We start from the raw sequence: 21066 nt of genomic DNA, 5'->3' as shown, positions 1-21066 counted from the left end.
TATCTGTGAGGCCACTGTCTGTACTACAGAGAGAGCACAATGTCTACCAGCCTACCTCAAACAGACCCCATCAAACCTGCCATATGTGGAAAAAGCTTCCCTAAAGCGGGCTGGCAGGGACTAGTAGGGCAGATGATTGAATTGGAGCTGTGTCATGGGCACTTCCCTCTCAGCTGTCCCATGTCCTGCCACACCCTCCCAGTTGGCTGACGTTTCTTTGTGTCTGGTACCAATGGGGAGGAAGAGATGTGTCTGTGTGTGCAGTAAACAGGAAGATTAAATTATCTTCTGGTGTTCAGCAGGCAGAGCAAGCGGACAGGAAATGTTTCTCTGGAGAGATGGTACAGAGGTCTTGGTTTCAGTCAAACTGGCTTGTTTTTGCAGTGCTAGTGTTCTCTCTTTTTATTGTTGAAACAAATGGTCATTTTCAGAGTAAGCTCATAGCCTATTGATGCTTTGGCTATACCATGGGTGATGAGTTAGTTCAAAGCCGAGATGTCAGGCTAAAGCGTACCACAAAATCATAATAAGATTTTAAACCTAACCTTAACCACACTGCTAACCCTAATGCCTCACCTTAAATTAAGACTGAAAAGCGCATTTTTAGTTTTCATTTTTACGATATAGCCAATTTTTACTTTGTAGCCGGCCCGTCTGGTGGAAATTGCTCAGTTCTGCCTCCAGGGCAAGATTCAAGACAGACGTCAACCTGCACCCAAACACTCACTGTCAACTAAAAGTTTATTAGTTGTTATCGCAGGTGCAGCGGCATGCATGTGTTTCTAGCTCCAACAGTGCAGTAATACCTAGCAATACACACATAATCCATAACGGTAAAGTAAATAAATTTAACAAATTCATAAAGTATTAGAATGAGCAATGTTGGTCCGGAATATACGGTACCAGTTAAAAGTTTGGTCACGCCTACTTATTCCAGAGTTTCTTTATTTTTACTATTTTTCTACATTGTAGAATAATAGTGAAGACATCAAAACTATGAAATAACACATGGACTCATGTAGTAACCAAAAAAGTGTTAAACAAATCACAAATATATTTGAAATTCTTCAAATAGCCACCGTTTGCCTTGACAGCTTTGCACACTCTTGGAATTCTCTCAACCAGCTTCATGTGGTAGTCACATGGAATGCATTTCAATTAACAGGTGTGTCTTGTTAATTTGTGGAATTCCTTTCCTTAATGTGTTTGAGCCAATCAGTTGTGATAAGGTAGGGGTGGTATACATTAGATAGTCCTATTTGATAAAAGACCAAGTCCATATTATGGCAAGAACAGCTCAAATAAGCAAAGAGAAACGACAGTTAATTACTTAAAGACATGAAGGTCAGTCATTCCGGAAAATTTCAAGTTTCTTCAAGTGCAGTCACAAAAACCATCAAGCGCTATGATGAAACTGGCTCTCATGAGGACCTCCACAGGAAAGGAAGACCCGGAGTTACCTCTGCTGCAGAGGATAAGTTCATTAGAGTTACCAGCTTCAGAAATTGATAATTAACTGCACCTCAGATTGCAGCCCAAATAAATGCTTCACAGAGTTCAAGTAACATACACATCTCAACATCAACTGTTCAGGGGAGACTGCGTGAATCAGGCTTTCATGGTCAAATTGCTGTAAAGAAACCACTACTAAAGGACATCAATAAGATGAAGAGACTTGCTTGGACCAAGAAACACGAGCAATGGACATTAGACCGGTGAAATCTGTCCTTTGGTCTGATGAGTCCAAATGTGCGATTTTTGGTTCCAACCACCGTGTCTTTGTGAGACGCAGAGTAGGTGAACGGATGATCTCTGCATGTGTGGTTCCCACCATGGAGCATGGAGGAGGTGGTGTGGGGGTGCTTTGCTGGTGACACTGTCAGTGATTTACTTAGAATTCAAGGCAAAATTAACCAGCATGGCTACCACAGAATTCTGCAGCGTGACTCCATATAAGCCAGTGACCTTGATCTGTGCAAACAATAGCCAAAAACGAATTATCTGGGAAATGATTTTTAATGCTATATTTATATTAAATGTAGCAATTATATGACAAGGGAACAACATTCCCACTTCTATTATCAATAATAAAATGTTGCCCATATTATTGATGCAGAATGTCAAACTATAATAACCAAAATAGCACTGCTAATAGATTTATATTGAAAATTCTGTGATTGAAGAAAAATTGTAGTTAGCCTACTGTAGCCTAGGCTATGTGTTTGTGTATTCTTTGTGGCCTGAATGTCTGTTTTTGTTAAATAGCCTGTGTTATGTCTGCATGACCTTACTCCACCTGGATAATGGTATGCGAATGTGAACTGGCAAACGTGCCCAAACCAGTGCGTGCAGTCCCAATATTGCTAGTGTTTTGTGCATGGTGGTGGCTGCAGAGTGGAGGCAGTGTCTGCTCTCTTGATCAGGACAGCTCCCTCTCCCCTCCCCCTACCTGCTCCTCTGTGAGGGTGGGGCTCCACACTCTGATGCCTGCTCTGTCACCACATGCTGAGGCTGGCTGTTCTCAGTCAGTGGGAAGGTCACAGTCCTGCAGGCACAGAGCTCTCCCATCCTCTCCACCACAGACACACACTCCTTCCTTTCTATCCCTGCCCTGCCTAGCTGTTTCCATCCATTCAGTGATTCTCTTCCCTCATCCCAAGGAGTCTCACTCAGTCTCTTTCTGTTTGGATGAACCTTCGTCTTTCTGTGATGCTGTTGCTACGGTGACTGTGCTCGGGGTGTATTGCTGGTGACGGAGTCATTATTTCGTCAGCCTCTCCCTGTGCCAAGTGATGAGGATCTGATCATCTGTTGCTGAAACGGAGGTTGGTTTTCTGGTCCACTGAGTTGGCTTTATTTCAACGTCGGTACAGGGACTTAATAGATTGTGTTTAGTGCCGGTGTTTAGGAATCACTCTCAGACCAGGACATTTTGGTATGAGGCTTCTTATGAAACACATTTTCTCAGCATTTTAAATGGTTTTCGCTGCGTCTGGTTATTTTTCTTCTGGAATGTTTAGATGTGGGCCTTTCTACGTCGTCCATGTCAAGTTAACTTAAAATACAGGGGAGATGTTTTGATAACCGTATGTCTGGTTAGTGTCATGTCTAGCAAAATACTGCCAACATGTTATTTAGCCTAGTATTTTGCCTGAAGAATGTTCTGATGGAAATTATACTCACTGCTTTTCTTCTGAATGATTAGACCTAGGTTATATATCGGTAAAGTTTGTTCCTAGGTTAGATATAAGCATCAGGATAATTACGTAGGACTTGATTCATCTAACCTTTCTTCTACAATGTAGCAGCTTTGCTTGAACTGCTTGGATATCATTAGCACATCGGCCACCATCTCCCACTTTTCTTATAATCCCATCTGCTTATTAACAGAACAAGTAAATTGTTAGCCTACTCCTGCCCATATGTAGGCAATAATGCAGGGTCCTGCAGTGTGGTGTAACTAACGAGCATCGCTTTCTCATTAGGAGTGGAGCGTGATTGCCTGTGTTTTTGCTTATAGGTGTTAGCATGTCTAAGCATGGCCTCAGACTATTGTAGTAGCTACTGTACTGTGCAAACCTCATTGCCTCAGATAAACCTACAATGGAATTCCTTGGCACCCTGATAGGGGATTACAGACCTGCTCTGACTTGAGGGGGACTTGAGGGTGTCATTTTATATAACAATGGCTAACTGTGCACATGGACTAACATCCTCCGCAGTTAACATCTTACAAAGCAACTGTTTTGATTATGCAGAGGTTGTTGATTCTGCTCTTCATAAGTCTTTCGTGTCACCCTGGGTGATGGAGACACACTTCCCCCCCCAAAAAATAGCATTTAGAACAGGGCACTCCAACCCTGTTTCTGGAGAGTTATCCTCCTGTAGGTGTTCTCTCCACCCTAATCTAGTGCAACTTGATTCTAATAATTAGCTTTTTGTTAAGCTGACTCAGGTTAGTTACAACTGGGGTTGAAACAAACCTACAGGAGGGTAGCTCTCCAGGAACAGGGTGGAGAGTCCTGCACTAGAGCCTACTTTACCATAATTACTGGAGACCCTCTGGTGCTGGTATGGAAAAAGGTCATGAACGCTACTTGCTTGCATCTATTACACCACCTAGTACCTGGTAATCAATGGTAATGACTAGGTCACATTGTAAACAAAAAAAATAAACCCCCCAAAAAATACTTGTTTGGAAAGAATATAGCCTAGGCCTAGAAATGTATTCTGGTACGTGATTGTCTAATGCTTACCCTACTACACCATCCACTTACCCCCCTCCCTGCCGATCTAACAGAAATCGCTCAGTTCTGCCTCCTGGGAAATACTCATGACAAACTTCAACTTGCCTCCCAAACTCCTTTTTTTGGTGGTTATTTTTGCATTTTAAATGGTTGGATTCTAGAGGAGTCTTTACATACCAGTAAGAATTCTGTTTGAGCTTTCACTGCTCTTGATGATCTGATACCCATTTACTGGAGTAGCTAGAAGTCCTTGATAGAGCAATCATACCTCAAGGGGTTTTGTTCTTACACTGTTGCACAGTGATACCTTACCGCTTAAGGAGCTTGAAACAATAGCTCACGCCTTTTTTGTTGTTGTCTGAGACCCTGGTTAGTCTGTCACTGCTGTGAGCCTCTGAGACTTGTATCCTTTCATCCATAGCAGTGGCACTACACTGCGTCTCACAGTGAGAGTTTATTAGCCCCAACAGTCTGATTTGTGAATGTGTTTCATCGTTTGAGCTCAAATAGCATAGAAATATTAGCTTGGGCAAGTAGAAGCTTTGAGCACCACATCAACCAGAAACATAGCCTTCGCTTCTGTGGCACTGGTGTTTTGTGTTTATAATACCTATTTTATTTTATTTAAAAAAAAAATCTCGGTGCAACCTTGGTGAGAGGCTTGTAATATTCTCTCACTCTATCCAGGGTTTCTCTAAATCCCCCTTCTCCTCCGTTCATTGGATTAAAGTTTGTTTGCGCGTGTGTGTGTGTGTTAGCACATCGTTTGGCTCCTCCTGGCTTAGTTTGACTGTCATTTTCTGTTCAGGTACACATTTTTCATATAGCCTAGGCCTAAGCAAGGGGAATTATACAGTTATTTTGTTTGTAAAGCAAGATAAGGCCTATAGACTACTAGCCTATGCAAAGTTATTGTGCGCACACAGCCACATCCTTCTCTGCCACTGACATTTTAACCTTCGATAAGAAGTCAAACTACTGGAGTCCAGCCCACCCAATCACATTGCGCAACAACAACAAAAAGTTATTTTTTATGCTCTACTTGTCAGTGTTCCAAATGGGACATTTATTTATTTTTACCTAAACATGCAAACACCATCAGAATTCATAGCAGTGCACTGAAATGACATTCAGATCAACTTGAATGACATTCACTCTCATGAGATGGGTGGCCAAAAATAAACTGAAAGCCACACCCCCAATAAGCCACAAATATGACTGCATTAAGGCATATGTTACTGAGCTTCTTTGGCTATATGCACCATGCCACTGCCTACTTCATTTGTTCACTTAGCAAACAAGACTGCTCATAATCCATTGCCTTTATCACCGTCACACACCTATAATTGAACTTCAATTAGCTTTAAAACGGCACCATTTTCTCACAGCTTCATGGCAAAATGTGTAGAATTGCATGAGATTAGCTATAAAACTGCAAATGTTTCTCTTTGCCCAATGGCAAAGTGTGTAGAAGTCAGTGGTTCTGGCTATGCTACTGCTGGAGTCACCTGGTATTTCATTAGCCTACAGGATTAGCCTGTAGTTGCAAAGAAGCAGGTTTTGCAGGTTTCTTGTCTTGAAAAGTAAACACACCTTGATGTAAGCCACCATGTTCTTTCTGTAAATTTTGTAGGCAACTCCAGCACTCCTAAAAACATGTTGTTTCTTGTCTGCTGACTGGCTTCATTTTGAGACTTAAAAAAAAAAATTCCTGTTCATTCATGGCCCGACCCTTCTGAGGTACACTATGTACACAAAAGTATGTGGACACCCCTTCAAATTAGTGGATTCGGCTATTTCAGTCACAACTGTTGCTGACAGGTGTATAAAGTCCAGCACAGACCCCTGACTTCAACCGCATCGAACACCTTTGGGATGAATTGGAACGCTGACTGCGACCCAGGCCTACTCACCCAACATCAGTGCCCGACTTCATTAATGCTCTTGTAGCTGAATGGAAGCAAGTTCCTGCAGCAATGTTCCAACATCTAGTGGAAATCCTTCCCAGAAGAGTGCTAGGCTGGAATAGCAGCAAAGGGGGACCAACTCCATATTAATGTCCATGATTTTGGAATGAGATGAATGACAAGTAGGTGTCCACATACTTTTGGTCATGTAGTGTATGTCTAGACAGTGTCCTCTCGTTGCAATTTAATTGCATTAAACCCTTTACAATGAAGTTATTTGGATTTTTACAAATAATTTGAAAGACAGCGTCCTGACAAAGGGACATTTCTTTTTTTGCTGAGAGAGCTGTGTGTATATATATATATATATATATATATATATTAGTTTTATGTCCTCCGGATTCAAGGACCAAGATGACAAGTTCAATGGTGAGCCTGTCACTTTTAAAACGGATTATGATAGAAACATGAGGTTGGGTCACTGGTTTTCTTAGATGACTATCTACACAAACATTATTTTACCCATTGGTCAAAAGATGTTTGATTGGACACCCTACTAAGGTAAAATGTCTGAACTGGGCTACTGACATGTGGACTGTGACATTTTCTAAGGTCATACTCTGCTCCTTTCTGTACTGGGGACTTCAGGCACTTTTGACAGATCAGTTAGCTCTACAACAACTATCTGCAATATGTTTAAACCATAAAGTGAGAATGTGGTCAAAACAATGTTGCAGGAACACTGACCTCTCTCTTAAAGACTTTCATACATGAAACACCTTAATGCCTTACTACCAAAATCTTCTTTAATAGAGCACAGTCTTATGACTGGCACCTGTGTAGGCTTAAACAGCTTGGCAATTCAAGAAAATTATGTAATGGCTTCTGATAGGCTAAATTACATCATTTGAGTCAATTCGATGTGTACCTGTGGATGTATTTCAAGGCCTACCTTCAAACTCAGTGCCTCTTTGCTTGACATCATGGGAAAATCAAAATAAATCAGCCAAGACCTCAGACAAAAATTGTAGACCTCCACAAGTCTGGTTCATCCTTGGGAGCAATTTCCAAATGCCTGAAGGTACCGCGTTCATCTGCACAAACAATAGTACGCAAGTATAAACACCATGGGACCACGCAGCTGTCACACTACTCAGGAAGGAGACGCATTGTCTCCTAGAGATGAACGTAATTTAGTGCGAAAAGTGCAAATCAATCCCAGAACAGCAGCAAAGGACCGTGTGAAGATGCAGGAGGAAACGAGTACAAAAAGATCTATATCCACAGTAAATGAGTCCTATATCGACATAACCTGAAAGGCTGCTCAGCAAGGAAGAAGCCACTGCTCCAAAACCTATGGTTTGCAACTGCACATGGGGACAAAGATTGTACTTTTTGGAGAAATGTCCTCTGGTCTGATGAAACAAAAATAGAACTGTTTGGCTATAATGACCATTTATGTTTGGAGGAAAAAGGTGGAGGCTTGAAACCCGAAGAACACCATCCCAACCGTGAAGCACGGGGATGGCAGCATCATGTTGTGGGGGTGCTTTGCTGCAGCAGGGACTGATGCACTTCACAAAATAGATGGCATTATGAGGGAGGAAATGTATGTGAATATATTGAAGCAACATCTCAAGACATCAGTCAGGAAGTTAAAGCTTGGTTGCGTATGAGTCTTCCCAATGGACAATGACCTCAAGCATACTTCCAAGGTTGTGGCAAAATGGCTTAAGGACAACAAAGTCAAGGTATTGGAGTGGCCATCACAAAGCCCTGACCTCAATCCTATAGAAAATACTAATTGAGTCTATGTAAACTTCTCACCCACTGGGAATGTGATGAAAGAAATGAAAGCTGAAAGAAATCACACTACTATTATTCTGACTTTTCACATTCTTAAAATAAAGTGGTGATCCTAACTGACCTAAGACAGGGAATTTTATACTAGGATTAAATGTCAGGAATTGTGAAAAACTGAGTTTAACCTCTATGGGCGTCCCACCTACTCAACAGCCAGTTGAATCCTGTGGCGCGTTATTCAAATACCTTAGATATGCTATTACTTCAATTTTTCAAAAATATGACTATTTTACACTATTTTAAAGACAAGACTCTCGTTAATCTAACCACACTGTCCGATTTCAAAAAGGCTTTACAACGAAAGCAAAACATTAGATTATGTCAGCAGAGTACCCAGCCAGAAATAATCAGACACCCATTTTTCAAGCTAGCATATAATGTCACATAAACCCAAACCACAGCTAAATGTAGCACTAACCTTTGATCTTCATCAGATGACAACCCTAGGACATTATGTTATACAATACATGCATGTTTTGTTCAATCAAGTTCATATTTATATCAAAAACCAGCTTTTTACATTAGCATGTGACTAGCATGTGACTAGCATTCCCACCGAACACTGCCGGTGAATTTACTAAATTACTCACGATAAACGTTCACAAAAAGCATAACAATTATTTTAAGAATTATAGATACAGAACTCCTCTATGCACTCGATATGTCCGATTTTAAAATAGCTTTTCGGTGAAAGCACATTTTGCAATATTCTCAGTAGATAGCCCAGCATCACAGGGCTAGCTATTTAACACCCAGCAAGTTTAGCACTCAAAGTCAGATTTACTATAAGAAAAATGTTATTACCTTTGTTGTCTTCGTCAGAATGCACTCCCAGGACTTCTACTTCAATAACAAATGTTGGTTTGGTCCAAAATAATCCATCGTTATATCCAAACAGCGGCGTTTTGTTCGTGCGTTCTAGACACTATCCTAAAGGGTAAATAAGGGTGGCGAGCATGGTGCAATTCGTGACAAAAAAATTCTAAATATTCCATTACCGTACTTCGAAGCATGTCAACCGCTGTTTAAAATCAATTTTTATGCCATTTTTCTCATAAGAAAGCGATAATATTCCGACCGGGAATCTGCTTTTAGGTAAACAGACAAAGGAAAAGAAAGCATTCGGTCGAAGAGGGCACGCGCCTAAGCCCATAGTACTCTGAGTGGCCACTTGCCAAAAGCGATAAAGTGTTTCAGCCAGAGCCTGCCTCGATATCGTTCAGCTTTTTCCCGGGCTCTGAGACTCTATGGAAGCCGTAGGAAGTGTCACGTTATTGCACAGATCCTGAGTCTTCAATAAAAAGAGCCAAGATGAAACACTACTTCTCAGACAGGCCACTTCCTGCTTGAAATCTTCTCAGGTTTTGGCCTGCCATATGAGTTCTGTTATACTCACAGACACCATTCAAACAGTTTTAGAAACTTTATGGTGTTTTCTATCCAAAGCCAATAATTATATGCATATTCTAGTTACTGGGCAGGAGTAGTAACCAGATTAAATCGGGTACGTTTTTTATCCAGCCGTGTCAATACTGCCCCCTAGCCCTAACAGGTTAAATGTATTTTGCTAAGGTGTATGTAAACTTCTGACTTCAACTGTATCTGTCATTTTAAGTGACCTGACCATCCATTCCTCCAACTGCTCATGATTCATGCCATCCACTCTCTCAGCCAGTCATTCAGTCACGCAGGGGCGGGCCTTCCTGCGCCTGTCACTGAAGTCCACAGCCTGGCACTAGACAGATACCCTCCATAAGGCTCCATCTGTGTTAGAGGTCGACCGATTTATGATTCTTCAACGTCGATACCGATTCATTGGAGGACCAAAAAAAACGATACCGATTTTAAATCGGACGGTTTAAAATAAAAATAAAACATTTTTACTTTTTTTAAATTTATTTTTATTTGTATTATTTTTGTGTGTATGTATCTAATATATATTTGTAGTAATGACAATTACAACAATACTGAATGAACAATGACCACTTATTCTAACTTAATATAATACATAAAATCTATTTAGTCTCAAATAATGAAACCTGTTTAAATAATGCAAAAAAAGTGTTGGAGAAGAAAGTAAAAGTGCAATATGTGCCATGTAAAAAAGCTAATGTTTAAATTCCTTGCTCAGAGCATGAGAACATATGAAAGCTGGTGGTTCCTTTTGTAACTTGTCTTCAATATTTTCAGTTAAGGAGTTTTAGGTTGTAGTTATTATAGGAATTATGATGCGTCGACTATTTCTCTCTATACCATTTGTATTTCATATACCTTTTGACTATTGGATGTTCTCATAGGCACCTTTAGTATTGCCAGCCTAATCTCGGGAGTTCATAGGCTTGAAGTCATAAACAGCGCTGTGCTTCAAGCATTGCTAAGAGCTGCTGGCAAACGCAGTAAAGTGCTGTTTGAATGAATGCTTACAAGCCTGCTGCTGCCTACCACCGCTCAGTCAGACTGCTCTATCAAATCATAGACTTAATTATAATAAACACACAGAGATACGAGCCTTTGGTCATTAATATGGTCAAATACGGAAACTATCATTTCGAAAACAAAACGTTTATTCTTCAGTGAAATACGGAACCGTTCCGTATTTTATCGAACGGGTGGCAACCTTATGTCTAAATATTGCTGTTAGTTTTCACAACCTTCAATGTTATGTCATAATTATGTAAAATTCTGGCAATTTAATTTCGGTCTTTGTTAGGAAGAAATGGTCTTCACACAGTTCAACGAGCCAGGCGGTCAAAACTACTGCATATACCCTGACTCTGCTTGCACTGAACACAAGAGAAGTGACCATTTCTCTAGTAAATATTGCCCGCTAACATTTATTTTAACTAAATATGCAGGTTTAAAGAAAAATACTTCTGGATATTGATTTTAAGAAAGGCATTGATGTTTATGGTTAGGTACATTTGTGCAACAATTGTGCTTTTTTTCGCAGTCTACTTCAACTTCACCCGTTTGGCGAAGTTGAAGTAGACTGTGATTCGTTGATAAATTAACAGGCACCGTTTTAATTATATGCAGTGCAGGACAAGCTAGTTAACCTAGTAATATCATCAATCATGTGTAGTTAATTAGTGATTGTGAAGATTGATTAGTTTTTTTATAATTTTACTGCTAGCTAGCAATTTACCTTGGCTCCTTGCAGCCACAAGGTCCTTTTGATGCTGCACTTGCGTAACAGGTGGTCAGCCTGCCACGCAGTCTCCTCGTGGATTGCAATGTAATCGGCCTCCAAAAAGGCAGATTACCGATTGTTATGAACACTTGAAATCGGCCCTAATTAATCAGCCATGCCAATTTAATTGGTCAACCTCTAATCTGTGTGCCCTCAGTCCACAGCTGGCCAACTGCAGCCCTGTCCTGCTCTGAACCTGGTGTTATTGGGATTGGCCCATAGCGTTCCCGCCTGCAACACATCTCATTTGCATAGGTTTGATCAGGCTGCCGATTGTGACCTGTGTAATGTTCTCCCACTCTTCAGTGACTGTGAGAAGTTTCTGGATATTGGCGGGAACTGGAACATGCTGTTGTACGCGTCAATCCAGAGCATCCCAAACATGCTCAATGGGTGACATGTCTGAGTATGCAGGCTTCCAGGAATTGTGTACAGATCTTTGCGACATGGGGCCATGCATTATCATGCTGAAACATGAGGGGATGGCGGCGGATCTTGTTACGGGATCTCTTGTCCATTCAAATTGCCACTGATAAAATGCAATTTTGTTCGTTGTACATAGCTTATGCCTGCCCATAACACAACCCCACCGCCACAATGGGGCACTCTGTTCACAACATTGACATCAGCAAACTGCTCGCCCCCACACAACGCCATACGCGCCATCAGCCTGGTACAGTTGAAACTGGGATTCATCCGTGAATAGCGCACTTCTCCAGCGTGCCAGTGGCCGTCGATGCTGAGCATTTGCCCACTGAAGACGGTTACGATGCCGAACTGCAGTCAGGTCAAGACCTTGGTGAGGACGACGAGCATGCAGATGAGCTTCCCTGAGACTGTTTCTGATAGTTTGTGCAGAAATTCTTCGGTTGTGCAAACCCGCATTTTCATCAGCTGTCCAGGTGGCTGGATGCGGCTTATGGTAGAGAAATTAACAAACTGCTCTGGCAACAGCTCTAGTGGACAGTCCTGCAGTCAGCATGCCAATTACATGCTCTTTCAAATTGATACATCTGTGGTATTGTCGTGTGACACAACTGCACATTTTAGTGTCCTATTATTGTCCCCAGCACAAGGTGCACCTGTGTAATCATGCTGTTTGTTAGATTCTTGATATGCCACACTTGTCAGGTGGATGGATTATCTTGGCAAAGGAGAAATCCTCACTAACAGGGATGTTAACAATTTTGTGCAAAGAAGTTGAGAGAGAAGCTTTTTGTCCGTAAGGAACATTAATGGGCTCTTTTTTTATTTCAGCTCATGGAACATGGGAACAACACTTAATATTTTGCGTTTTTATATTTTTGTTCAGTATAGATTTGACAGTACCCAGCTCCACTCCTGTCATACCTGACTGACACTGACTGCTGAGACAGTGTGCACTGATCAGTAGTGTGAAGATTGAATCCATTGTAATTGAGGCCAGAGGTTGAGGCTTTAAAACCTTGACATAGATGGCGTCAGAAGTGAAGGAGGTGCTGTGCTTTGGCTCTGGAACTTCAATCAAGTCAAACCCTCTCCCGTCTCTCCCTGGATAGGGACTGTTAGGCTTATGCGGGCGTACACTACCCCACTTTCAAAATCCTAACATCGCTGAGCCTCACAATTTAAACAACTGTCTTTCCTGTCGTTTTCTGTCCTGCCAATGTAGTGGTGCGCACACTAAACAATGTTGTACAGACAGGGGTCACTTACAACAAGATTCTTCACCCGGTCGTGAGGATTCTCGATACCACGCTGTCTCGCGAAAACACAGTGATTTAGATTTGTTTGAACTTCAGAGCTGTAACGATTTGACGCTTTGGTTAAAGGCAAGTACGAACACATACTAGTAGTAGTCATCACTCCTGTTCAAGAGTCTACACATTCTGGGTAATGCGATACAACTTCATCATATTTGGGTTCTTCTCTGGCGTGCTCTCATTGGCTATTGCTCATCACAGTTCTCAAAACTTGCAGTTGCACATCTCGCACTACAAGACTATTGCAGATTTTGTGCCGATGTTATAGAATTTTTTTTATCAAACATGTTTTGAAAATATTGGGACGTCTGGGGAGGTTCAGACGGGATTGGTAGCCCTCAGATTGTGTCTCTGACCCCCTCACATTAAACGAGCGTCGGTGACGTCCGTGTGGCCCGAGTGGCAACGACATGGTGATTTTGGCTATGATCTCAATGTTCTCTGTGACAGCTAAATCGGGGCCATAATTATGTATTGTACGCCCGGCTTAATAGGCTCTGTGTAAATTAACTCTGCTGTGTTGGAATACTAATCAAATGTGTTGTTTACTTGTCTTCTAATATGCCCTGCAATAATTGCCCCACTGGGATGCATAGTTTTATTTAATTGACATTTCCTTTCACCTGACATTGAGTGGGCCCATCTACCTTGTAAAACTTCAGATTCCGTGGAGTCTTCCAACCAAGTTTTCTTTTAAAGCCTGGGAATTTGGAAAGTTATGGGAATTTTGCAACCATAGATGTATATCTATCCTCTCTTCCAAGACATTAACCCACCCTTGTCCTCCTCTGTTTCCCCCCTTCCTCTCCCCCAGGTCCCCCCTACGGTAGACTAGACGATGTCCACAATGGTGTACCCAAGGGAAGAGAAGCTGGAGAAGCTGTCCCAGGAGGAGATCATCTCCAACACCAAGCTGGTGATCCAGGGCCTGGAGGCACTGAAGAATGAGCACAACTCCATCCTGCACAGCCTGCTGGAGACCATCAAGTGCCTGAAGAAAGATGAGGCTAACCTGGTGCACGAGAAGTCCAGCCTTCTGCGCAAGTCTGTGGAGATGATCGAGCTGGGCCTTGGAGAAGCACAGGTATGTAAGCCTGAGGGAGGAGCTGAGTAGTTTGGTCCCATATCTATTTAATGCTGTCTTGCAAAATGTATTTGGTGTTACAATGACCATTGGCTAGAGGTAGACAGTATAACAGATCTGGGATCAGATTCTCTGCAAATGACTCAAGTTGGTTGCTGCTTCAACTTCTGAGGGTATTTATATTTCACAGCAACTTAATATACAGTATATTAGACCAATGTTAGGAAATCAGTCATCATGATTCACCCTTAACACAGCTGTCTGTTAGGGTCTCTGTCATTCACAAGGCTCTCGCTCTCTCTTACCTCTAATGCTATTTCTCCATCTGAGGAACCAGGGAGAACTAAGATGAAAGTGGACTGAAGAGAACCATGGACAGCTACTGATGTGCAGTGGTCTGATAACCTCTTCTCCTCAGGTGATGATGGCCCTGTCCAACCACTTGAACGCGGTGGAGTCTGAAAAGCAGAAGCTGCGAGCCCAGGTGCGTCGGCTGTGTCAGGAGAACCAGTGGCTGAGGGACGAGCTGGCCAACACCCAGCAGAAGCTGCAGAAGAGCGAGCAGAGCGTGGCACAGCTGGAGGAGGAGAAGAAGCACCTGGAGTTCATGAACCAGCTCAAGAAGTACGACGAGGACGTCTCACCCTCTGTGAGTTAACAAATGTGTGGATTCACGTACGCACGTACAATACCAGTCAAAAGTTTGGACAAACCTACTCAAGAGTTTTTCTTTATTTTTACATCGTAGAATAATAGTAAAGACAAACTATGGGATCATGGAGTAACCAAAAAAGTGTTAAACAAATCAAAATATGTTTTATATTTGAGATTCTTCAAAGTAGCCACCCTTGATGACAGCTTTGCAGACTCTTAGCATTATCTCAACCAGCTTCATGACGTAGTCACCTTGAATGCATTTCAATTAACCTCTTGGGGCTATGTGGGACGCTAGCGTGCCACCCGTGGTGCACCCTATCAACAGCAGGTGCATTTCAAGAGCGGCAAATTTGAAACCAAATAAATGTCAAAATTCACATTTTTCAAACATACAACTATCTTACACCCTTTGAAAGATAAACATCTCCTTAATCTAACCACGTTGTCCGATTTCAAAAAGGTTTTACGGCGAAAGCATAAAGTTAGATTATGTTAGGAGAGTACATTGACAATAGCTGTGTGTAATGTTTTGTCAATTCAAAGACAGGCGTCACCAAAACCATAAAACCAGCTAAAATGATGCACTAACCTTTGACAATCTCCATCAGATGACACTCCTAGGACATTGTTAGACAATGCATGCATTTTTAGTTCTATCAAGTTCATATTTATATCCAAAAACAGCGTTTTACTATGGCGTTGATGTTCAGGAAATCGTTTCCCTTCAATAACCGGCAGTCAAGTCAGCACCACAAATTAATTAAAATTAGAAAACATTGGTAAAATATTATATTGTCATTTAAAGAATTATAGATTTACATCTCTTGAACGCAATCGACTTGCCAGATTTAAAAATAACCTTACTGGGAAATCACACTTTGCAATAATCTGAGCACTGCGCCCAGAAAAATACGCTTTGCGATACAGACAAACGGCCATGTTGGAGAGATCTAAAATCGAAAATACTATGTAAATAATCCATTACCTTTGATTCTCTTCATCAGATGTCACTTCCAGGGATCCCAGGTCCATAACGAATGTAGTTTTGTTCAAAAAAGCTCATCATTTATGTCCAAAAAGCTCCGTGTTGTTAGCACATGATCTAAGCCCGCCGGACTTCACTTCATGAACGAGGGGAAAAAATATATTTACGTTCGTTCAAACATGTCAAACGTTGTATAGCATAAATCATTAGTGCCTTTTTTAACCAGAACATGAATAATATTCAAGGTGGACGAATGCATTCTCTTTTAAAACGTATTGGAACGAGGGTACCCAACATGACCTTGCGCGCCAGAGTCTAATCGGCCATCACCGTTCCAAGGCTCTTGTTCGGTCAGATCTCATAGTAGAAGATTCAAAACACTTTGTAAAGGCTGGTGACATCTAGTGGAAGCAATAGGAAGTGCCAAAACATTAATCAGATTAAATCGGGTACGTTTTTTTTATCCAGCCGTGAAAATACTGCCCCCTAGCCCCAACAGGTTAACAGGTGTGCCTTAAGTTAATTTGTGGAAATTAATGCATTTGAGCCAATCAGTTGTGTTGTGACAAGGTAGGGGTGGTATACAGAAGATAGCCCGATTTGATAAAATACCAAGTCCATATTATGGCAAGAACACCTCAAATAAGCAAAAAGAAATGACAGTCCATCATTACTTTGACATATAGGTCAGTCAATGCGGAAAATTAAGAACTTTGAAGGTTTCTTCAAGTGTACTCGCAAGTGCTATGATGAAACTGGCTCTCATGGTGACCGCCACAGGAAAGGAAGACCCAGAGTTACCTCTGCTGCAAAGGATAAGTTCATTAGTTACCAGCCTCAGAAATTGCAGCCCAAATAAAGTAAGACACATCAACATCAGCTGTTCATAGGAGACTGTGTGGTCTTTATGATTGAATTGCTGCAAAGAAACCACTACTAAAGGACACCAATAAGAGGAAGAGACTTGCTTGGGCCAAGAAACATGAGCAATGGACATTAGACCGGTGGAGATCTGTCCTCTAGTCCAAATTTATGAGATTTTTGGTTCCAAACACTGTCTTTGTGAGACGCATAGTAGGTGAATGGATTATCTCCACGTGTGGTTCCCACCGTGAAGCATGGAAGAGGTGTGACGGTGTGGGAGTGCTTTGCTGGTTACACTAAGTTATTTATTTAGAATTCAAGGCCCACTTAACTAGCATGGCTACTACATCATAATGCAGCGATACGCCATCCCGTCTGATTTGCGCTTAGTGGGACGATCATTTGTTTTTCAATAGGACCATGACCCAAAACACACCTCCAGGCTGTGTAAGGGCTATTTAGCCAAGAAGCAGAGTGATGGCGTGCTGCATCAGATGACCTGGCCTCCACGATCACCCGACCCCAACCCAATTGTGGTTTGGGATGAGTTTGACCGCAGAGTGAAGGAAAAGCAGCCAACAAGTGCTCCGCATATGTGGGAACTCCTTCAAGAATGTTGGAAAAGCATTCCAGGTGAAGCTGTGTGAGAGAATGCCGAGAGTGTGCAAGGCTGTCATCAAGTCAATGAGTGGCTCCTCTGAAGAGTCTAAAATATATTTTGATTTGTTAACACTTTTTGGCTACTACATGAGTCCATGTGTTATTTCATAGTTTGTCTTCACTATTATTCTACAATGTACAAAATAGTACAAATAAAGAAACTCTGGAATAAGTAGGCGTGACCAAACTTTTAACTGGTACCGTATATTCCGGACCAACATTGCTCATTCTAATACTTTATGAATTTGTTAAATTTGCCCACACATTTTCTATAGGATTGAGGTCAGGGCTTTGTGATGGCCACTCCAATACCTTGACTTTGTTGTCCTTAAGCCATTTTATCACAACTTTGAAAGTATGCTTGGGGTCATTGTCCATTTGGAAGACCCATTTGCGACCAAGCTTTAACTTCCTGACTGATGTTTTGAGATGTTGCTTCAATATATCCACATAATTTTCCTGCCTCATGATGCCATCTATTTTGTGAAGTGCACCAGTCCCTCCTGCAGCAAAGCACCCACACATGATGCTGCCACCCCCATGCTTCACGGTTTAGATGGTGTTCTTCGGCTTGCATAACGATGGTCATTATGGTCAAACAGTTCTATTTTTGTTTCATCAGACCAGAGGATAGTTCTCCAAAAAGTACGATCTTTGTTCCCATGTGCAGTTGTAAACCGTCGTCTGGCTTTTTATGGTGATTTTGGATCAGTGGCTTCTTCCTTGCTGAGCGGCCTTTCAGGTTATGTCGATATAGGACTTGTTTTACTGTGGATATAGATACTTTTGTACCCGTTTCCTCAAGCTTCTTCACAAGGTCCTTTGTGTTGTTCTTGAATTGATTTTCACTTTTCAAACCAAAGTATGTTCATCTCTAGGAGACAGAACGCGTCTCCTTCCTGAGCGGTATGACGGCTGCGCGGTCCCATGGTGTTTATACTTGCGTACTATTGTTTGTACAGATGAACGTGGTACCTTCAGGCGTTTGGAAATCGCTGCCAAGGATGAACCAGACTTGTCTACAATTTCTTTTGAGGTCTTGGCTGATTTCTTTTTTTATTTTCCCATGATGTCAAGCAAAGAGCAACTGAGTTTAAAGGTAGGCCTTGAAATACATCCATAACTCCAATTGACTCAAATGATGTCAATTAGCCTAACAGAAGCTTCTAAAGCCATGACATCATTTTCTGGAATTTGCCAAGCTGTTTAAAGGCACAGTCAACTTAGTGTATGTAAACTTCTGACCCACTGAAATTGTGATACAGTGAATTAAGTGAAATAATCTGTCTAAACAATTGTTGGAAAAATTACTTGTCATGCACAAAGTAGATGACCTAACCGACTTGCCAAAACTATAGTTTAACTTCTTACATCTAGACGTTCCGCTAGCGGAACACCGCTCCAGTATCCAATGATAGGGCGTGGCGCGAATTACAAATTCCTCAAATCCGAAAACTTCCATTTTTCAAACATATGACTATTTTACACCATTTTAACCTCTATGGGCTATGTGGGACGCAAGCGTCCAACCCCTGGTACACCCTATCAACAACAGGTGAAATATCAAGAGCGCCAAATTTGAAAACAAATGTCATAATTCAAATTTCTCAAACATACAACTATCTTACACCCTTTGAAAGATAAACATCTCCTTAATCTAACCACGTTGTCCGATTTCAAAAAGGCTTTACGGTGAAAGCATAAAGTTAGATTATGTTAGGAGAGTACATTGACAATAGCTGTGTGTAATGTTTTGTCATTTCAAAGACAGGCGTCACCAAAAGCAGAAAACCAGCAAAAATGATGCACTAACCTTTGACAATCTCCATCAGATGACACTCCTAGGACATTATGTTAGACAATACATGCATTTTTTGTTCTATCAAGTTCATATTTATATCCAAAAACAGCATTTTACTATGGCGTTGATGTTGAGGAAATCGTTTCCCTCCAATAACCGCCAGTCAATCAGCACAACAAATTAAATAATTACTATTCGAAAACATTGGTAAAATATTATATTGTCATTCAAAGAATTATAGATTTACATCTCTTGAACGCAAAAGATTTAAAAATAACCTTACTGGGAAATCACACTTTGCAATAATCTGAGCACTGCGCCCAGAAAAATACGCTTTGCGATAGACTAACCGCCATGTTGGAGAGATCGAAAATACTATGTAAATAATCCATTACCTTTGATTCTCTTCATCAGATGTCACTTCCAGGAATCCCAGGTCCATAAAATGTAGTCTTGTTCGAAAAAGCTCATAATTTATGTCAAAAGCTCCGTGTTGTTAGCACATGATCTATGCCCGCCGGACTTGTCTTCATAAACGAGGGGGAAAAAAATATTTACGTTCGTTCAAACATGTCAAACGTTGTATAGCATAAATCATTAGTGCCTTTTTTAACCAGAACATGAATAATATTCAAGGCGGACGATTGCATTCTCTTTTAAAACGTATTGGAACGAGAGTACCCAACATGAACTCGTGCGCCAGAGTCTAATCGGCCACCACCGTTCCAAGGCTCTTGGTTCAGTTCAGTTCCAAGGTTCAGTTCTCACAGTATAAGACTCAAAACACTTTAAAGACTGGTGACATCTAGTGGAAGCCATAGGAAGTGCTCAAAGATTAATAAGCCCCTGTGTGTTTCAATGGCATAGGCTTAAAGGTAATTCAACACATCAGGTATCCACTTCCTGTCAGAATTTGTCTCAGGGTTTTGACTGCCATATGAGTTCTGTTATACTTAGACACCATTCAAACAGTTTTAGAAAATTCAGAGTGTTTTCTATCCAAACCTGAACAATAATATGCATATTCTAGCTTCTGAGTTGGTGTAGGAGGCAGTTAAAAATGGGCACATTTTTTTCAAAATTCTCAATACTGCCCCCTAGCCCCAACAGGTTAAAGACAAGACTCTCCTTTATCTAACCACACTGTCCGATTTCAAAAAGGCTTTACAACGAAAGCAAAACATTAGATTGTCAGTAGAGTACCCAGCCAGAAATAATCAGACACCCATTTTTCAAGCTAGCATATAATGTCACAAAAACCAAAACCACAGCTAAATGCAGCACTAACCTTTGATCTTCATCAGATGACACTCCTAGGACATTATGTTATACAATACATGCATGTTTTGTTCAATCAAGTTCATATTTATATCAAACCAGCTTTTTACATTAGCATGTGACGTTCAGAACTAGCATTCCCACCGAACACTTCCAGTAAATTTACTAAATTACTCACGATAAACGTTCACAAAAAACAAATTATTTTAAGAATTATAGATCCAGAAGTCCTTTATGCAATCGCGGTGTCCGATTTTTAAAATAGCTTTTCGGTGAAAGCACATTTTTTAATATTCTGAGTAGATAGCCCGGCCATCACAGGCTAGCTATTTTGACACCCACCAAGTTTGGCACTCACCAAACTCAGATTTACTATAAGAAAAATTGGATTACCTTTGCTGTTCTTCGTCAGAATGCACTCCCAGGACTTCTACTTCAACAACAAATGTTGGTTTGGTTCCAAATAATCCATAGTTATATCCAAATAGCGGCGTTTTGTTAGTGCGTTCAAGACACTATCCGAAGGGTGACGCGCCGGCGCATATCGTGACAAAAAAATTCAAAATATTCCATTACCGTACTTCGAAGCATGTCAAACGCTGTTTAAAATCAATTTTTATGCGATTTTTCTCGTAAAATAGCGATAATATTCCGACCGGGAGACGTCGTTTTCGTTCAAAGACTGAAAATGTAAAATGGACTCTTCACGTGCACGCGCGCACCCATCTCATTGTTCTCAGATCGACCACTATCCAAATGAGCTACTGTTTTTCAGCCAGGGACTGCAG

At 41.2% G+C, this 21066-nt stretch overlaps 1 protein-coding gene across 12 annotated transcripts in view; it reads left to right on the top strand.

The window, feature by feature from the left end:
* The window catches only part of LOC106576879 (kinesin light chain 1), a 58137-nt gene that overhangs the window by 3103 nt on the left and 33968 nt on the right, over positions 1–21066 (top strand). For 10 of the 12 annotated variants that reach the window (XM_014154385.2, XM_014154382.2, XM_014154387.2 and 7 more), the window contains exons 2-3: positions 13764–14033; positions 14452–14682. In XM_014154385.2, coding sequence (XP_014009860.1) covers positions 13788–14033; positions 14452–14682 — 477 coding nt within the window. In that variant the 5' untranslated portion in view covers positions 13764–13787. Of the gene's footprint in view, positions 1–2526; positions 2826–13763; positions 14034–14451; positions 14683–21066 lie in introns of those variants that run through there. The other 2 variants (XM_014154381.2, XM_045700659.1) reach the window with 2 other exon arrangements.

This window comes from Salmo salar, chromosome ssa18 (assembly GCF_905237065.1).
Source record: "Salmo salar chromosome ssa18, Ssal_v3.1, whole genome shotgun sequence".
NCBI classification, from domain to species: Eukaryota; Metazoa; Chordata; class Actinopteri; order Salmoniformes; family Salmonidae; genus Salmo; species Salmo salar.
This window is presented reverse-complemented; position numbering and strand designations above follow the sequence as displayed.